The sequence below is a fragment of the Carettochelys insculpta genome, chromosome 3 (genome assembly GCF_033958435.1).
Source record: "Carettochelys insculpta isolate YL-2023 chromosome 3, ASM3395843v1, whole genome shotgun sequence".
Lineage (NCBI taxonomy): Eukaryota > Metazoa > Chordata > Testudines > Carettochelyidae > Carettochelys > Carettochelys insculpta.
The window spans coordinates 193779212-193799543 of NC_134139.1; the positions used below are offsets into that span (position 1 = coordinate 193779212).

The 20332-nt window shown below is 45.4% G+C and overlaps 1 protein-coding gene across 3 annotated transcripts in view; it reads right to left on the minus strand.

Moving 5' to 3' along the window:
- ITSN2 (intersectin 2) overlaps nt 1-20332 on the minus strand; it is a 129725-nt gene that overhangs the window by 21767 nt on the left and 87626 nt on the right. For all 3 annotated transcript variants that reach the window (XM_074991341.1, XM_074991342.1, XM_074991343.1), the window contains one exon: nt 3004-3125. In XM_074991341.1, the coding sequence (XP_074847442.1) occupies nt 3004-3125 (122 nt within the window). The remainder of the gene's footprint in view (nt 1-3003; nt 3126-20332) is intronic.

Genomic DNA, 20332 nt, shown 5'->3' on the forward strand with positions numbered 1-20332 from the left:
AAAGTTCAATACAGAGCTTAGATATTTCTCAAATCCTCCAGGTCTGAAATGTGGCTCGAAATCTTACAAATGAGGCTTTTCTTCTAAAATTTGCCAAATCCCTTAGCTTTCACAGAGACATGAATATTGAGATTCATAGCACATTAGAGGTAATACTGTTTCTATTTCTTCTGTTTCCAGTGGATGAAAGAAACCCAGGGGAATACAGAATTAAAAATACAAATCCTGGAATTTTTCAGACATCTAATACACATCTGTACCCATGTGTAGAACAAACACAGAGACCAGAACTCAAAGAGCAGCAATCGGGTACACAATATGTAATTCCTGGGTCAAGCCAGTGCATGTGATGCCTCCCCCTCTGAGCCCAATCCACAAAGAACCAGTCTGCTACATTCTTCCCCTATCAAGTGCCTGGCTTGTTAGCTCAAGCTGCAGAGACTCACACCATCAGCTCTGTGAGGCTCTAAGTTCAGTGCCCAGGTGTGATGGTGGCAGTCACAAAGCACATCTGATGAGATACACCAGCACATCATATGACGCCCATCAGGGTTTTATGTGTGGCCCACAAAACATTTTGTTTGCCATTGCCCACACAGAGTTGCAAGATTCCACTGGTTTCCATCCTTGTAGTTTTCTTCCTACCAGTATTACTAAAGGCACATGCACGTAAAGCAAAGGGATGTGAAGTGAGAGGTGTGCTGACTGCAGACAACACTGACCATGAGAGCTGTGTGCTCCTTCTGCATCCAATCAAACTGCTGCTACATGGGCACACCCACACATTCTAGGTGTGCAAGCAGTTAGCAAAACTACTCTATCCTGGGGGACCATCTCAGCTCCAAGAATCTTGCAGCCCACTGACATGAAGGAGGGCCCCTCATGCGACTCACTCGCTAGCCTGGGTTGCCCATTGCCGAGATACAACAAGGTAAGTGCAAGTAAAAACTTCAGCTCAAAGATGGGTGGTTGAAGTGCATGACTGAAGCAGGAACTTGAGTTCTAACCCAGAATAGACATGGCAATCTCCTGGACAAAGCTTAAGTATTTTAGGGGCTGATTGTAGTAAATATGTAAATAGCTGTGTGATATTGTGGTGTTGTAGGTAACTGCTTTAGGAGGGGTGACTAATGTCAAACTTGGGCAGTGTTATGAGTCTCCGACCAGAGGCCCAAACCAAATGAAAGAATGACAGATTCAGGCACGTGACTGCGCCAAGCTAACAGCTGTTATGAACTTGTGACCACAGAAGAACTCCTTGGTGGGACTTAAATGGCTGTTCACCAGCTGGAGCCCTTGTTGATGTTGGGGTGATCTCTTATTAATTAGCATGCAGGTTATCTGTGGCTTTAATAGGTTCTCTCTGAAATGCTTTTGCCGTAAGAATAAATGAAAGAGCTGTATTAACTTGGGCAATTATTCTGTTTGTAGCCCCTGAGAAAAATGCCTAGTGAGCCACTCTGTCTTGCTGGAGAATCCACCATGTAGGCTGGGAACATCCTGGGAAAGCCCCAGTCAGAAGGAACAGAGGCAGGGCAGAGGAGCCCAAGAGCTAATGCCCTTGCTACACCATGACGGACAGCCTTCCTGGGCAAAGCTGGGTGGGATGGAGAGGAACCTGCCTCACACTCCAAGAAGGGGCTGAGCCTTGGGTATAAGGGATGGAGCTGGGACAGCCAGCTCTCAGCATCGCCTGGACTGTGGCAGCCTTCTTCCCTCAACCAGTACTGGTCTGTCAACAATGTAAAGGGCCTGAGGCTCCAGCCACCACCGCTGCCACATTAATGATGCCCATCCCCCATTAGTGGATCTGGTTGCCCTGAACTAGGATAGTTTCCCCTGCAGCCATGGGCAATTTGCTCAATCCCTGTCTCAGTTTCCCCATTCACAAAATGTCAGCAATACATACCCCATCAGCAAAGGGTAAGTAAATGTATGTGAGAACGAGATAACATTTGTAAAGCACTTTGACTTCTACAGACTATTTGTTCTATATAGGCTCTTACATCACACTCATCACCATAATATCTCAGTGCCTCAGACCAGCAGCTCCTAAACCTTTTCTGGTCATGGTACATTTGCTGGAACACAGTTTGGGAATCCCCGCCTCAGACCAATGCCGAAGGCAAAGGGTGATACTTAAGTACTAGATAGTAAGTCAGAAGGGCCATTAGTAGAAAAGTGAAAGAAAGCACAGTACTCGCAAAAATATTTAAACTTTTTTGCACTTCAGGGCTCATAACCGAGGGTAATGCCACAGGGAAAGGAGTGTTTTTCTAGGGGAAGAAGATAAATACTGAAGCAACAACATCATCTCAGAGCAAGCAATTCACTAACTGGCTTGCATGAAATTTGGTGAGGCACTGGGGATAGCTGGTTTCTTCCACATATTCTGAAGACAGTAGCAAAGGAGAATTTGCAGAGTTATTCGAACTATAGACTATTGATTTCTAAGGGCTTGGCTATGGAGCACATCATGCTAGAGAGGCGTGCTACATACAGACTGCTACCTGCCACATGTGGACCCTGATGATGCGTTCTAAAATGTACCTAGCTTATACTTAAGTACACCACAGGACTGTATCAATGTGAACCAGGAGCTTTTACACCAAGGCAGCAGAATCTATATGATGCTGCTGGCACACAACATGATAGAAAGCACTAAAAATTACACTTCTCTAGAGCACTTTGACAGCACAACACAGACATACACTAAGTGGCAGACAGCAGCAATTAACTGCACTGTTCTCACAGTACAAACTTAGCATCTCTCCTTTAGAAAACAGCTATTTTTAGTGCCTGAAGGGTTGATATGAGAAAACATTCTACAATGCTGTTATGTTGTTAAAACATCAAAGCATTCACATCTAGGTCTGCAGATTTACACAACTCAGCTATGAAACAAATGTCAGAACAATCATCTAGTGACGAAGAGGTACTGAAGATCACAGACTTTGCTTTGTCAGTTGTTCAAAATTCATTTTGTTTCCAAATAACTCTCACCTCTACAACAAGCAGAAGATCATCCATGTATCTCTCTTCAGTCTGGATCAACTCATGGATGTATCCCTGCCTTTTCCTTTCCATTGGTTGCATAGTATCAAGTGTTTGGAGATCAGCACACCCTAGAAAAGTAAAATATTTCACATCATTTAAGTCCGATTAAGTCAAAAAGGCTTGATGCTCAGCTTATATAAATGGTCACAGCATCATGTATTTCAATCAAACTACAAGTTGTACCTCCCTCTTCAGGCAGCCTTGGGACCTGGGTAGTCCCGAATGAGGGGATCTGCCAGATGAGGGGAGATCAGGAACCCCAGCTGCCTGGAAGAGGGACCCACTCCTGCAGGACTCCCCAGCTCTGGCCAGGTTCCTGCTGCTGCGGGGCTGCTGGCAGGGCTCCATTCCTCAGCCGGGGTCACCACAGCTGCAGGGCTGCCGGTGGGACTCCATGCCACGGCCAGCTCCCTGCCATGGGATTACCCCAGCCCTGGCCAGGGTCCTCATGGTGAGGGGCTGCTGGTGAGGTTCTGTGCCACAGCTGGGCTCCCCACTGGTTCCTCACCACAGGGCTCCTGGTGGAGCTCCTGACTGCAGCTGGGCTCCCCACATTGGGGCTCTCCAACCCCAGCCAGGCTCCCCTTAGGGGGCTCCCTGACCTGGCTCCCCAGAGGGGGCTGCCAGCGGGGCTCCGTGCCACCTGCAGGGCTCTGCTGTGCCCCGCACAGCTGGAGCTCTCTGGTCCAGGTGATCTTTGATTCAGCAACATCCGTTGTTTTGCTGGATTAGGGATGTTGCCAGACGAGAGAGTTTCAACCTGTATAATCATTTACACCCATGAGAATCTAAGCCAATAAAACATAAAATGAATGCAGTCAGTAATGCTTACTTTGAGAAGCCATAAATACCCCGGTAATTCTCGCACATAAAAGGGGTCTCACTCTTTGTCATAACAACATGTAATAGATGTGTGCTACATTTTCATGTTACTCAGTCCTCGTTATTTTTATAAACATATACAGGAGTCACTTATTTCTTGGTTTTTCAAAGGCATTGAGCTCCTAGAACCACAGTTCAATCAGTAGGAGCTGCATGTGATCTGAATCCCTGCAAAGCAGGCATTAAAATGGCAGCACATTTGCCAAAATAGTTGCTGCTCTTTGGCGACTGAACTCTAAGGTTTTCTACTCTTCAGAAAAAATACTAACACTTAATAGTAATGGTTATAGAATCACAGAACACTAGAACGGGAGGGACCTTGAGAGGTCATTGAGTCCAGTCCTCTGCCCTCATGGCAGGACTGAGTACCATCTCGACCACCCCAATAGATGTCTAGCTATTATATTACAGACCATTCATTAGTATACATAAAGCATTCAACAATTAAAACTCAACTGCATTTATTTGCTAATATTAACAATATATTTTATGATGCAGCATCCCTGAGTTGAAAACAAACAAGTTTATTCAAGGAGGCCCTGAAGCAGGTTAGCACATGTTTAAGCACTTCACTCAACAGGGATGTTTGTCGTTAAGTGTTTGGACAACAGTTTGTCTTTACAGATCTTTGCCCATCTAATAATTTGTGGATTTTCCAAGCTAATTGGAAAATTGCTTGCTTTTTTTCTTGTCATTTTTGGCACATATAATAGAACTCGAGGGCTTCGTGGAACTAGAGCTCCCAGCACTGTGGAGCCAGAGCCAAAACCCCATGGTAGCCTAGGGGCTGGAGCTGGAGCCAGAAATGCAGCAGCACCCTGACTACACAGGGCTGGAGCTGGAGCCCTGCGTGAAACCAGAGCCCCACAGCAGCTCTGAGGTTGCTGGGCTGGAGCCTCCCAACAGTGCAGGACCACAGCAGCTCTGGACTGGGACTGTAGCCTGCTGCAGCCCCCTGGCTGTGCAGGGTTGAGGCTGGAGCCTGCACAGTGCCAGGAACAGACACCCCCCCTCAACAGTGTGCGGCCATGGTGAAAGCCTTCTCTGGGCAGAAGCCAGAGCCTGGAGTGGCGGGAGCCAAAATAAGGTGCCTGTAAGGAGGTGCTTGAGGGCTGGTGGCAGGGGACCTCCCACGGTCCAGCAATTTCTCTCGTTTGGGACTGGTCAGGTCCTGATAGTGCTGGACCAGGGAGGTGCAACCTGTAGCAGTAATACTGTACTTACCTACTATTTCATCCCAGGGCACTGTGATTTCTAAAGTTACATGGAATTTGTGCTAACTCATATATTGTCTATGTAAAGAGACCAGATTACATTAAATAACAATTTTAAAAGGTATAGTTCTATATTTATATTACACACATTTGAACAGGCCCATTATCAGAATGTAGCAATTAGACAAAAAATTAGTACTAGGAAAACAACACATTTTTAGCTGCCTTCAATGCAATGCAATATACAAGAACAACGAGGAGAGGAATGGGGAAATGAGAGGACCATACTACCAGTCAGCTTTCTGAGGACCACCAGGAAGTGCTTCACGGACTTCAGTTTGGTAACTGAGTCAAGTATAAAAAAATATATATCTAATTTGCAATTTACCACTAGTGCTTTTCTCTTTATACAATATTTTTCAGCTTGGACAATTCAATTACAAAAGCTGTACGGGCTGAACCTCTCTCATCTGGCACCCTCAGCACCTTACTGGTGCCAGACAACAGGAGGTCAATATTTTCTAGTACATGACCAACACTTCCACTGCTTATTGGACTCTTAGAAAACGTTTAGGTGTAAATTACAGCCAAACACTGAACACTAAGAGCCAGGACTGGTGGCTGTGAACAAACTTTATGGGACCATGGGAAACTGGGCCATGCCCATGATAAGTGGATGTCTGGCTAACTAAACTCATTCTGGATTATGGAGTTTGCCAGACAAAAGAGTTCTGTATTAGAAAGGTTCAATCTGTATAATCCATAGTTTTATTATTAGCAGCACTGCCAACTCTTGCAATAATATCTTTTATAGTCCCAGCTTCTGGACTCATGAGAATCTCAATTTTCATGAAAATCTTCTAATCCTTGAGGCTGCAGGAAAAAAATCTGCAAAAATGACTCAAAGACTCAACAACCTGAAGGCAAATAATAAGAATCCAAAAATATTTTACCCCAAACAACTCAAGTTCTTAAATACAACTTAATGATTTTGGGGGAAGCTGACTTGTGATTTTTGAATTCTCTGGGTTGGCAATCCTCTGTTGGTACTGATTCTGCAAACAAGCACACACTTAATTTAACTTTTTCAATTTTCCATTAAATTAATGGCACCTCCTCATGCTAGTGAAGTTAAGCACATGCATAAAGTGTACCTGATTTGGTCTGGTTTTAGCTGTTTACAGTTACAAACCAAGCCAGAATTAAAGATGGAATTAAAACCAAGATATTCATCAGATCAGAGTGAGCGTTAAAAGAACTGGTGCTTCATAACCTGACAGGCCTTTAAGTGATTGAAGTCTAATTTTCTAGCTCCTTCCTTTAGTTTGCGACATTCAGTTCCAGCTCTGGTGGGTCACAAGATACAGACCTTAGAGCAGTCAAAGGGTGTTCACATTGCCAGTGCTTTTCTGTCATTTGTCAGGACTATGACCTGGTCTACACTATGAAGTTATGTCAACATACTTAAATCTGTCTCCCACCAGTGGGCACCCTCTATTACACCTAAATGGTAGTACCACCTCCTTGAGTGCCACTGAGCCGTAGTCAATGTACTGTAGTCAATTGCATGAATGTAGACATTGTGTTACCTATGTTGACCCTAGCAATCCTTCAGCAGCTATCCCACAATTCCCAACACTGACTGTTCTGGTCACAATTGTGAATTCTAATGCTCAGGACTCAGAGAAATCAGAAGTCCTTCTCCCTTTTAAAACCCTGCAAAGTTTTGAAATGCTTTGTCCCAACTGGCCATTTTGGGAAGCACACCTAGTAACCTCCCAGCTGACCATACCAATGACACACCCTAGCTGTGCGCCTGTCTGGAGCAGACAGGAGATACTGGTGCTCCTGGGCTTGCGGGGAGAGGATGCTGTACAGATCAGCTGTAGGAATGTGGCCATCTACTAGAAGATTGTATGGGGGGATGCAGAAGAAAAGGAACAGATAACCAGCAATGCTCACTGAAAGCATAGTAACTGCAGCAGGCATACCAAAAAGCCAGGAAGCCAACAAATGACTTGGTGCCAACCCACAACCCTTCCCCTGTTACAAAGTGTTACATGTCACACTTAGGGGCACTCCCACCATGCCACACACCACCACAGATACCTCAGAAGAGCCCAAGTCATTGGTCCCCGAAATAACAAGGAGGAAGAGGAAGGCGACATGCAACTGGGAATCCAGCTACGCCATGAGCCAGGAGCTGTTGGACAGTACACTGCACTCCATGGCCAAGTCTGACGCAGGGGATGGAACCTCATGTAAGTGTGCAATTGTATTTCCATTTCAGTGACAGTTGTGTCCTGCTAAGTTGGGGGTGCCATCAACTTTTCATTAATTTATTCATCTGATAAACAGGTAGCAGTACAATAAAGGGGGGGGCACATGTGAAGCTGTTTCTTTATGTAGACAGGGATGTCCCTTGAATCCTCCTGAGAGATCTCAAAATTTTCATGGCAACACCCTACAAACCTCTCCAGAAGGTTCCTAAGTGACAGCCTTATTTCTGCCTCCAAACTAGAACACCTTCCCACAGCAGTCTGTGATCACTGTAGCAAGCACCATTGCTATAAATGGGGTAGCAGCAAATGGGCCTGAGTGGCTTCAGGATGCCAGCAGCTGCTGTGCTCTCTATGCTTTTGTTTCCCCAGAAGAGGGAGCAGCTAAAATCCCCAAGGTCTCTGGAAAATGTCAGCATTCGGTGCCATAGTCCTGTACTCAAGAGTTTCACATAACCAAGCAATTCCTTCCCCATCTCCCTTGCCCCTGGAGAACCATTCTCATCACAGATGACACTGAGTGGCACTGTGCATAAGCATTCAAAAACAGAAGTATTAAAAAGCATGTCTTGTTTCAAACCTGAGGGGAGGAAAGGAAAGCTGTTCTGAATCTTAACTTTGTAGCTATACTGAATATAGCCTGTTTTATCTGTAGGTGCTGTGCTTGCCACCTTGAGGGGTGCCCCCTCCACACTCAGAATAGTTGAAACTGGTAAGGAAGTGTGAACAGGGGACCTTGGGAACAAGGGAGAACATCCCACACCCCTCCTTCAATATCCCATGTAGCATCAGGGACTTTTCCCTACCACTCTGCACCAAGGGGCATTAAGGACAACCACAAGCAAACGCATAGCTTCAAGAACCAGGTGAGCAAGAGACAGGCTGCACCCTCCAAAATCACTACTCGCATTTTAATGTCACCAGTGGTAATTCACTAGTTGGGAATAAAGGTCCCTGATTATACCTTTCTGAAAAAAGTGCAGTTTTTAAGGATGTGAGCTTTGGGAACTTTCCCTCACCTGCCAACAAGTTGGTGAAGCATCCCTAGTGATCCATGAATGCTTGCACAGCAATAAAAATAGCCCTTTCTATTGTGCTCTGTGGCAAAATGGTCTGCTGAAAAAATAGGAATATGCATGTGGTCCATCACTCCATCAGAGTTCATAAACCTTACTACTGAAAATCCATTACTGAAACTCAATTGTGTTCTTAATATTGTTGAGAATCATAGTCCCATGGAGCAGAAAACAATTACTGGGCCTGCACACTTACATGACAACAGCATCAAAAGAGATTTTCTAATTCCAAAAGAGTCTCCCTCTGAATGATAGCAATTCAGGGCTGTGAGTTTCCACCACACAATCACTACCACTGGTGCAGTTCTCATTTTGATGTCCTCGCACTCAAGGGCTGGAACGAGTGCAGCACTGATTCAGGAATGAGGTCCTGCTCATTTGAAAATTCTGCAGCCATTGCATGTCATCACAAGACTGCATCATAACATGATCCCATCAGACGGGGCTCATCTCTGGAGTCCAGAAGCAGTGCTTCACCGTTTGCCACAAACAATCTTGAAATGGTTCTTGTTATGCCCCACAACATTCTGCAAGAAATTGTCTTATTTTCCCCAGGTCTTCTTGTGGCTCTGCAAATACTGGTGCTTGTGCACCAACACTGACCCAGTGCTTCTCACAAGCATGCAAAGCTGCTCAAGCTCCATGCTTCCGTCAGAGATGGAGGATAATGATCAGGTACACACAGTTTCATGCGATTTTTAAAACAGAAGTGAAACTTATGGGATAGAGATAACATTATGGGATATGGATGGCATTATAGGGGGCAGAAAGTGGCATGATGGGAACGTGACGTACAGTTCCAGTCACATCATGCATTTTGCCAAAACTTCCTCTGGGACAGTGTACTGAACAGTGGCAAGGTAGTAGTAGGCATCCTTCAGTCTGCACAGACTATGGATCGTGCCCTTTAAAGTTTCAATTGAGGACTTCATTTACAGCGCCTATTGTGACTATGAAGACCCACACGAGAATGACAGTCCTTGCTGCATTTCTTGCAGATGTAGTAGGTGTCTGGCAAGTCCTTATTGTGCTTTCTGTGCACTCGCTTCTCCTCTGCTAGCTGTCTGATCTTCATCTCGCCCTTCTGAAGGCCCTTGTGTAACCCCTGCCTCCATCTACTGCGGTCATCTGCTAGTTCTTCCCAGTTGTCCAGCTCGATGTCTACCTCTCTGAGGTCTCTCTTGCAGACATCTTTGTAGCGCAACTGGGGGCGTCCGGGAGTTCTTTTGCCAGAGGCTAGCTCACCATACAGGATGTCTTTTGGAATCCTTCCATCATTCATCCTGTGGACGTGGCCAAGCCAGCGGAGTCGACGCTGCCTGAGGGTGTGCATGGTTGGGATTCCAGCTTGCTCGAGGACGGCGGTGTTGGTCACTCTGTCCTTCCATGATATTCCAAGGATGCGCCTGAGGCAGCGCAAGTGGAAGACGTTAGCCTCTTTTCCTGGCGGGCATACAGGGTCCAAGTCAGTGGCAAGGTGCACTCTTAGATACCTACCAAGGATGGACTGCATTGTGCATCAAAGCAAGAGCTCCTGCGGACCCTGCAGTAATGACAGCCTGCAGCTGTCCAGTTGGTGGCAGAAGGGAAAGAACAGAAGAAAGGTGGGGGCAGTCGGAGACTCCTCCAACTGCACTGATGCTGCCCAGTACAGAGTTGCAGCAGCTGCCTGGGAGAGTGCCTGACTGCCCTGTTGCCTCTGCTGCCCAGGCCTGGCTTCGAGGGACAGCAGCCACCCCTCCCCCAGCCAGACGGTACAGGGCAGCAACTGGGAGTGTCTCATTCTTGCTCCCTGCTCAATGGGGGTGGGGGTGAATGTGAGGTTGCCATAGCAGGACGACAGCTTCTCTCCCCACCCCTCACAGTTAAAGTGGGATAGGGCCAAGCTGGAGACGTATGGCAGACATGTCCTCCCCTTTAGCTGGCTTCTCCTCCACCCCCAGTATGGGGAGGCACACGCTGACTATGATTAAATGCAGTGGCTTATGGCAACATGACTTGCATTGACAAAAGCTTGCGATGTGGATGTGCCATAAGCTTCTGATCTTGGAGCAACATAATTTTCTGTTCCTGTTGCATGTTTTGCCCCTTCCACAAGAGAAGCCAATTATCATATTATCTTAGCTCATGCATGCTGTGCAAGTCATAGTAAAGTCCAAATATCCACTACAAAATTCAGTGGCCAATGGAAGCGCGACTTACATTGAGATCAACTTTGTATGGAAACCTTTTTTTTTTTTTTTTTTTAACACCTTAATAAAATGAAGACATAATTTGAAAGATAATATGTTTTACATCTGAAAACATACAGTTTTACAAAACGGGATAGGTCATTGAATATTGAATTTAACCTGCATTTAGATTGCATGTCCTTCTGGTCAGGGAGTGTCCACCACACCCGCTGATAAGGGGGAGCAAAGCGGGCAGCTGGCGCCAGGACTGGTCTTTCACCACTGCCAAAGTAGTAGTGGGAGTGGCTGGAGCTCTGGGCCCCTTTGAATTGCCTTTGCAGCACAACTCCGGCTACACACAGCTGGGAGAAGACGGAGGGACTATGTCATGGTCCTGACCGCACTGAGGTTTGAAAGCTCTAGGCCCCACCCTTCTGCTATTTGGTCCACCTTTTCTGGGTCACAGAGCCATGACACCCTCCCACTTTGCCCCATGGCCTATGGTAGCTCTTGGTGGCCTTAGTGTCTACTACTGTGCTTACAGAGTGCCTAATATAATGGGACCTTGTTCGTGTTTGATCCTTATGTTTTACTGTAATACACCTAGTTAATAATAGATATGGCAGCAGAATGATAGAACACATAACTAGTTAGCTTTCCAACATGAACTTCAAATACTGAGATCTGGGTCAGTTAGCTACATTAAAGCTCAGTGAGAATAATTCATCTCTGATGAGGTAATCAGACAGCAGACACTAATTGCTGGACCAACAAATAAAAATATGACAAACTTGACCGGAGGTGGGAGAGGCAAGCAATCAACTGCTTTATTCTGGAAGGCAATGTCCTCTCTCCTTTGGAAAGTTAACTCATCCTTTTAAATTCATAGCTGTAATAGATCAACCTATGAAGGCAACAACAAGTAGATACTGATTTGTGTGACTATGAATGCTAAGATTTGCCATTATTCATACTTTGCACCTCAGTAAATATCCAACTCACAAATCACTGAATCTTGAAACCAAGAAAGATAGCAAAGTTAATCACCTTGGTGCGGTAACTCTTGTTCTTCAAGGTGCGTCCCCATTGGTGCTCCCCATCAGGTGCTGGACTGATCCCAGTGCCACAGACTGAGTTCTAGAGCTCACCCTTGGACCGGTCAGCAAGAGACACAAGATGTCTATTAGATTTTCAGAATGAGTTAGTTCTGCCAATATAAAAGGCCAATGCCCTCCAAGCATCCAGGGTGTACAGTGATGCTTCTCGAGCAGAGGTGAGAGGCTTAGGGTAATATGTTCATCAAATAATGGGTTCATTTACATGAAAATCTGAGCACACTTTAGGGATGAAGGTCTGGTACAGCCTAAGAACAACCCCGTCTTTATTCAAGATTGTATAAGGGGAAATAACCACAAGAGCTGAGAGTTCACTGACTGTTCTCACTGAGGTAATAGCAAGGAGAAAAAACACCTTCACCATCATGAATTACAAAGGTTCAAATGGTGGTGCCATGAAAGCATTAAAAACTAGGTCTAAATCTCACCAAGGAGGAGCTAGATGAGGAGGAGGGTGCAAATTAGCAAGGCCTTTAAGTCACAGTGGTAGGATGTACAAAAACTGAGAATTCTTGTATAGGTTGGATGAACACAGTAGTGGCCGCAAGGTGCACCCAAGTGATGCCAGCACCAATCCTGAGTTCTTTAAATGTAGAATGTAGTTCAGAATTAAGTGCAAAGAAGCAGATTTTGGTCCCATGTCTTGTGCAGAGCTCCATGAAGTGAACCCATGCCACTTGGAGTAGTAGGTGGCTCAGGTATTTTCCTGACACCTTTGTATTAGCACCTCTTTAACTTGGTTGGAGCAAACGTGATCAGAGGCATTCAGCAAACTCGGAGACACAGTGTGAGGTAAATAGTTTATATTTGAGGATGAAGCAGGGATCCCTGGTTCTGAGATAGGAGATCAGGAGGTGTTGGGAGCAGGTATGGGAATATGCATTGTCGTAACGGAAACCAGTTCTGGTGAGCCCTGGCCGTTGTTCATATCTTGTGTAGCCCATTGGGGATGAGCACCATGAGAGGGAAGGCATAAAACAGGACTCCCATCCATATGATGAGAAAAACGTCACACAGCAACTTGGTCTCTACTCTGCTTCTCGAGCAATAATAATGGCATTTATTGTTGTTGAAGGTGGCAAAAACCTCTACGAGGGGCGTGCCCCATCAATGGAAGAGGAGATGGAGGACTCCATCATGCAGCTGCCACTCGCAGTCCAGCGCAAAATGCCTGCAAATGCACCAGTTCCAGAGTCAGATGGCTTCCACACATAGGGATTGTGAACACGCTCCACCCTAGTGACTGCTATATCGTGGTGATGTTGTCAGTAAGTATCTTGACTGTGGTATTGGGAATGTGTTTGTGGAAAAGGTGACAGGCACTGAGGACTGCCCTGAGCTCTAGCAGGCTGATTTGCAAAAGAGTCTCAGTTGTGACTAGCGACCCTGAACCGACCTTGTACGTATGTGGACACCCTAGCCCAGAAGAGAAAAATCCGTAGTGATACACACTGTGGGTTCCTGAGGATGAAAAGGTACCAGTCAGCAGGCTGTGCCATTTCATCCACCATGTGAGGGAATGATGGACCTTTAAAGGAAGGGAGACTGACCTGTGCAAACTGTTTTTTGTGTGATCATAGATGGAGCTTATCCAGTGCCGAAAAGTGTGAAAGAGAAGTCTGGCATACTGGACTACATACGTGGTAGCCACCATGCGGCCCATTGCTTTCTGAACTGTTGGACTGGTGGCAATAGCTTGTATTAAGTCCTGAATTGCCTGAAGACCCTTTCAGGGGCAGGTACGCTCTGGTGAATACATCATCAAGCCTGGCCTCTATGAACTTTAGGTCCTCTGTAGGAATGAAAGTAGATTTTTGGTGATTGACCAACAGCCTGCGATGACTGAATGTACCCTTGGTGATAGCAACCATGTTGGAAGTTTCTGTTCACGATTTCCCTTTGAAAAGGCAGTCATCAAGGTGGGGAAAAATGACAACTCCTTGACGTAGATGGGCTGCAACCACCACCAGGGTTTTGGAAAATACCCTAGGTGTGACGGACAAGCCAAAGGGCATCACCCGATACTGAAAATGTTCCAAGCCCACTGTGAAGTGGAGGACCCATCTGTGTTCTGGATGGATTGTCACATGGAAGTATGCATTCTGAGGAGAGAGGACAGCAAACTACTTGTTGTGCTCCAGTGCTGGTATGAAGGAAGCAAGCATCACCATCTTGAACCATTGTTTTTGTAAGTATCGATTCAGGCCCCAAAGGCCTAGTATCAGTTTCCATCAGCTCATTCTTTTCTGCACGAGAAAGTAGCGGGAGTAAAAGCCCTTTCCCTTGAATTCTTCTGGTACCCTCTCCGTGGCTGGATGAGAAGCAGGTGGTTGACTTTTTCGCACAGTAGTGTCTCTGAAGGGGTCTCTGAAGGCGGATGGGGTAGGTGAGGTGGTGGGAGGGATAGACAGGTAGGGAACAGGGTATCCTGACCAGATGATTTCTAGAACCCACTTGGTGGTGATGGAGGCCCACTGGTGGAGAAAGGGCCTCAAGCGATGGTGAAATTTGTGGGTAGCAGAACAGTCCAAGATGGTGAGATGTGAGGGTTCGGTGTCCCTGACAAAACTATCAAACCTGCTGCCTAGCAGACTGGTGAGGTTGCATCCATTTGTCATTATTTCGGTGCTTGGGCGGATGTTGTCATGAATGCAGTCGGCTGAATGTACGTTGTTGTTGATGGAAAGACTGTCTTTGGTATGCATAAAAAAAGTGTCTGATACAGAGTGAACCTGCGTCGTCGGTAGGGAGGCATGTACATACCTAAAGCGTGGCGTGTCATGCACAAGTCCTTACTTGAAGTGCAGGACTGAATCAGTTCTTTTGGCAAACAATTTTGACATATCAAAGGGAAGGTCCTCCATCATGGTCTGGAGCTCTTTTGGTGCTCCTGCTGACTGTAAATAAGAAACACGTCGCATAGCATGGTCATGGCAGTAGCACGTGTGGCCGTATCAGCTATATCCAATGCAATGTGGATGGCCACTCTAGCTGATACATGTCGCTCCTGTTCAACAGACTTCAGAATAGGATGCTTTGATTCTGGCAGATAATTCATTAAGGTCGCCAATTTACAATAGTTCTCAAAATCATGTTTGATGAGATGTACCAAGTAGTTAGCAATATGCAACGAAAAGGGTGGCAGAGGAGTAGACTTTTCTGCCAAAGGGGTCCAGCCTCTTTGAGTCCTTGTCTGGCAGCAGTGTTTTCAAGTGTGGTGCTTTTGATCTGTGGTGAGCAGCGTCAACCACAAGTGAGTTACGCTGTGGATGGGTAAATAAAAGCTCCATTCCCTCAGGAGGGGCAAAGTAGCACTTATACGTGAGCTTGTTGGAAGGAGGAATGAATGCCAGTGTTTGCCAAATGTCCTCTGCAGCCTCCAATATGGCCTTGTCTAGAGGTATGGCAACTTTGGAGCTCTAGACAGGTTACAGATTTTTGAGGAGATGATGCCTCTTTCGTTCCACCTCAGCTATTTTAACCTCTTGACTGAGGGCAAACACACTTGAGTAAGTCACTGAATTATTTAGTGTCATTGACAAGGGCCATGTCTCCCAGTATAACAGCCTCATCTGGTGAGGATGACTGATCAGTTGGAGAAACAGCCATCTGTGGTTCTCCATTGTCTGATACTTGCCCCTCTTCCAGCTTAGAGCGTTGCTCAGGGGGGTATGCTGGTGGGCAGAAGGTGATGGTGGAGGAATAGGTGAATGCCATGAAGAGGAGCAACACGTGTCTTTAAAAGGTGAGTCATGCCAGTTAGACGAATAATATGGCAAATGAGAGTGATAACGACAATAACAATTTGGGATGGGATGGATATGGTCGGTGTTGTGATGTTCCATAGTGGTGCATCATCATCATCAACTACCATGGGCTCAGAGCCCGTTGATGTCTGATGCCTCTCTCACTATTTCCTTCCATCTTTCCATGTCCAATGCAGAATGGCTTAGTTTCTGTAGACTAGCTCCGCACCACTCTATTATATCGTCTATCCATTCTCTGTGGGGTCTGCCCCTCCTATATGATCTGTCCATTATACTAAACACCAGTGTCTTGATTTCTCGTTCATCGTTCATTCTACAAATATGGCTGAACAGCTGTAACTTCAGTCGTATAACCTTCTGCAGTAGGTTCTCTTTTGGCTGTAACTTCCTATATAATTCTTCATTGGTGACCTTCTGCATCCATCCTAGTCTCAGGATCTTTCCATAAAAACTCCTTTCAAATGCCAATATTCTTCTCTTCGAATATTTTATCACCCACGTCTCACATCCATACAATATACTGCTGAATACGTTTTGAAGACGCTCAGCTCTGTTCCTAAGCATTGCTTTGCTGTTCCAGATCTTAACCATCACCTTCAAATTTGCTCTTGCTTTTGCTATTCTAGTTGCTATTTCCTTCTTACAGTCTAGATCATATGTTGTGTTGCTCCCGAGATGTGAGCTTCTCTACGTTCTCTAGTTCAATCCCATCTACACTGACCTTCCTTCCTATTTCATTTTCTCCAAATATCACTGTTTTATTGATGTTCATAATCAGCCCGTACCACTTCCGTTCCTCAAAGAGCACCTGCATCATTTTCGCTAGCTTCTCCTCATCTTCCTCAATGATAATCTGCGAACCTCAAGTTAATTCTTTTCCTGTACACAGATATCCCTTCTACCTTTCTTGATCTTGTCCATTGCCCTCTCTAGATTCGTGAAGATACTCAACAATATCCCATCTCCTTATCTTGTACCTCTACTCATTCCAAACTGACTTCCCAACTCCCCGCATGTTCTCACCGCTGCCTCCGCATTGTCATTGATATCCTTCGACAACTGCATAAGTCTGATATCCACTCTGTACGGACTCCAACACCACCCAAGTCACTTTCTGATCTATATTGTCAAATGCTTTCTGAAAGTCGACGAAGCAAGCGTAGACGTTCTTGTTCTTTCATCGAGCTTTCTCTGCTATCAATCTTAGCGCCAATATCTGCTGTATGATACTTCTATCTTTCCTGAACCCTGCTTGCTCATCCGCTAGATGTTGTTCTATCTGTGATCTCAGTTTCTCTGTCAGTATCATCATCAGCACCTTGCCAAGATGACTCATTAGGGCAATCATTCTGTAGTTATTGCACATTGTCACTAGCATGGATCTTGTCCATTCCTTAGGTATCTTCCCTTCTTCCCATGCTATATTACATAGTCGGTGCATTTCTTGAATCATACCACCATATTTGATCATCTCTCCCGTGATCTTATTTCCAGGACTCTTGTTCTTTAGTCATTTCACTACTCCTTCTACTTTCTCCTTCGAAATATCTGTCTCGCTCTTGATGCTCAGTAGAAATATCTCTTTCAGTTCTTCCATCACTCTCTGAGACACTCGGGTCCAACTGTGCTTTGTACAAATCTGTATGATACCTTGTCCATCACTGCACAATCTGCTCCTTGTTCACGAGCACCTCTTCGTTTTCATCTTTGATTGCCATCTGCTTTGGCTACCACTCCCTATTAACATTCCTAATCAATTTATACACCTCCCTAGTCTTCCATTCGCTGTAATACCGCTCTAGATCTTCACACTGCTCCTCTAACCATTTCACCTTATCCTTTCTGGCCACTTTCCTTACCTCAAAGCATTTCACCCTATATTGATATTCTGCCCTCTTGGAAACATCCCTTCTGATCTTCAAAGCTCTCTTCTCTTGGATCAACTTCAGTATCTCCTGTGTAATCCACTTCTTATTGACCTTTTCTTCTGGAATAGTCTGCTCAATTGCCTCTTCTATCGCTGGGGCTATCCCTTCGACTCTCCTGTCTAGGTCATTCTCTGTGCCTGCATTCCTAATCTTCTCTTTGAGCGCTGCTCTCTACGCATTCCCTATTTCTTCCTCTCCTAGCCTCACCATATCTCTTTTTTTCTTAAACTGTATCTTACACTTTCTTTTGAGTTTTATCTTGATGTTTGTAACCACTAGACTGTTGTCCGAGTCTATATCTGCTCCTTGGAAAGTTTGACACTGTTGTACTGATGTTACCCATAGTCTTACCAAAATCCTATCTATCATGTTCTTGGTCTTCCCGTCATTTGATCACCATGTCCACTTCCTACAGTCCCTTTGCTGGAATTTTGTGTTGCAGATCACCATCTCATGCTCCGTAGCAAACTCTAGTAGTTTCTTTCTCTGTAACCACACTTTCCCATGACTCTCTCCCAACCTTCATTACCTATTCCAACCTTTGCTTTCCAATCTCTTTCAATGATCAACACATCTCTCTTCGGTATCTCCTCCAGCATCTTTGTCAAGTCTTTATAGAATAACTCAATCTCTTCCTCCGTACTGTTTGATGTGGGTGCATAAACCTGAATGACCGAGATGTTGAATGGTTTTGCTTCGAATCTCACTACCATCATTCTTGCACTCACCAGTTGATATTCTAACAATGCTCCTTTAGTTCTTTTGCTAAGAAGGAATCCAACTCCTGCCTCATGCTTCATTTCGTTCCCTGACCAAATGACTTTGCAACCACACATCTCTCCTGATGCAGTCCAATGCACCCCTGCCAGTCCAAGTATATAGCATCGGTATCTCTCCATCTCCTTCCAAAACAGCAGTAATTTTCCAGTTGCCCACAATGTTCAGATATTCCAATGGATAACATATGTTTTAGTTGTAATTTTCTTTCGGTAGCCAACTTATCAACCCAACCCAAATTGCTTGATTAGTTTCGCGGACCTTGTTTATCCGGGCAACGTCCGAACCTGCATCTTTTATCATTTAGTCATACTGGCATCAGATTTCATTCGTATTGTTGTTTCACGGTCAGCACATCACTACTCATCTGACCAACCCTCCTCCTGTTTCCAGACTTGGGCCTGGCATGGAACCCCCACAGGCTTCATAGCAGAGTTTACAGTGGTGTTGAAGATAAATACGGTGAGTGAGGGGATTCCAAGCAACCACAGGAAGGTACAGGCAAAGGAGAAACCGAGAAGTAATGGTGGTAATAATGAGTGAGAGATATTGTTGGGCTTAGAAATGACGAAAGCAGCCTTTTGATAGGGGGACTGATGCGACATGTCCTAAGGTGAACGATTGCCTTTGTGGGGATAATGAGGGTGCTGGAGAGAAGGTTAAGGATAGTAAATGTAGGGAAGAGCTACGATACTTAAGTCTTTGCAGGACCCTTGCACAGTTCTCTGTGCAGATATGCAGCACCTCTTGGTGCCAGTTCTGCCAGTGTGAACTGGTTACCTCAGTGCTGTCCTCCATGCTGTTCTGGATGTTATATCTTTCAGGATCCTCGGCACCAAGTCCTTCCTTGCTGGGTCCTTTGGTGTAGGATCTCTCAGTCCCAGCTCTTTCGGTGTTGAGTCCTTTGGTGCCGATGTTTAGATGGCCTATCTCTCAGCACTGTGTCCTTGGGTGTCAGTCTCGAAGCAGGGTAATGGGTCAGTGCTGTGTATTCCGGGGCCACCAGTGCCAATGCTGACTTTGATGCTGATGGATCTTGAGACTATACCATGGTCGCTTTCCTTGCTGCTTTTGTGCTTAAGGCTGGTTCTAGTGTGGCTGGCTCTGAGTCCCTTTCGTGGGACTTGTCTGAGTCTCTGGGTCTACTCTGTGAGTGCCGGCAAGGATCCAGCCAGAGAAGCCCAGGCTCTCTTTGGCGAGGTTTCTATGATTGAGGACACTTGCCTTTTATATGACTGAGCCTTGGGAGAAGCCACAGCCTGTGATGACGAAGGCTGCAGGGCTTTATCAAAAAGAAGCATTTGGAGCCACATCTCTTGGTCACAGCAGGCTTTTGCTGTGAGCTTTGAGCAATGTACACATTTTTGTGGCACGTGAGCTTTGCCAAGGCATCTGATACAAAAGGAATGCCTGTCTGCAAGCAAGTTACATTGTTTGAATCCCAGAAGGCCAGGCATATTGGAGCTTTACCAGGAACTAAACAGAGAGAAGCTATAGTCACCTGCTGCTTCTTCGCTGTCCCTTTTTTTTTTAAATGAACAAAAACTCACAGATATATAGGTAACTTAGCTATGAGTCCTAAATTTACCCGATATCTTGAGCTTTTCTCTCTCTTTTTTTTTTTTTTTTTTTTAAAACAGGTGGAACAAGAACTACCAAACTGGTTAGCAAATATATACAAAAGGTTTAGAGATGGTCTCACTCTAAAGGATCCTTGTGAGGAGTGGAGAGAAGAGGAATGTTCCATCTGCAGCCTGAGGCAGTTGAAGAGAAACTGGTGGGAGATGGACCTCATACATCATGAAAAGAGCATGAACGGAAAGGAACAGCAGCTGTGGATGCACAGTCTAGAAGACTATGGCTCTAGAAAGATCTCTGGCTGTGGCGCTGGGATGAGCACAGTACATGATGTGTAGCACCAATGGGGACCATTCAAAGAAGAACAAATTGTTATTATAATGGAGCTTTCTCATGAAGTTTGTTTTATAATGAGACCAGTGGGCAAATACTGCATAGCTGTTACATCCCATAACAGATTAAACACAGAAAAGCATGCTAGAAAACAA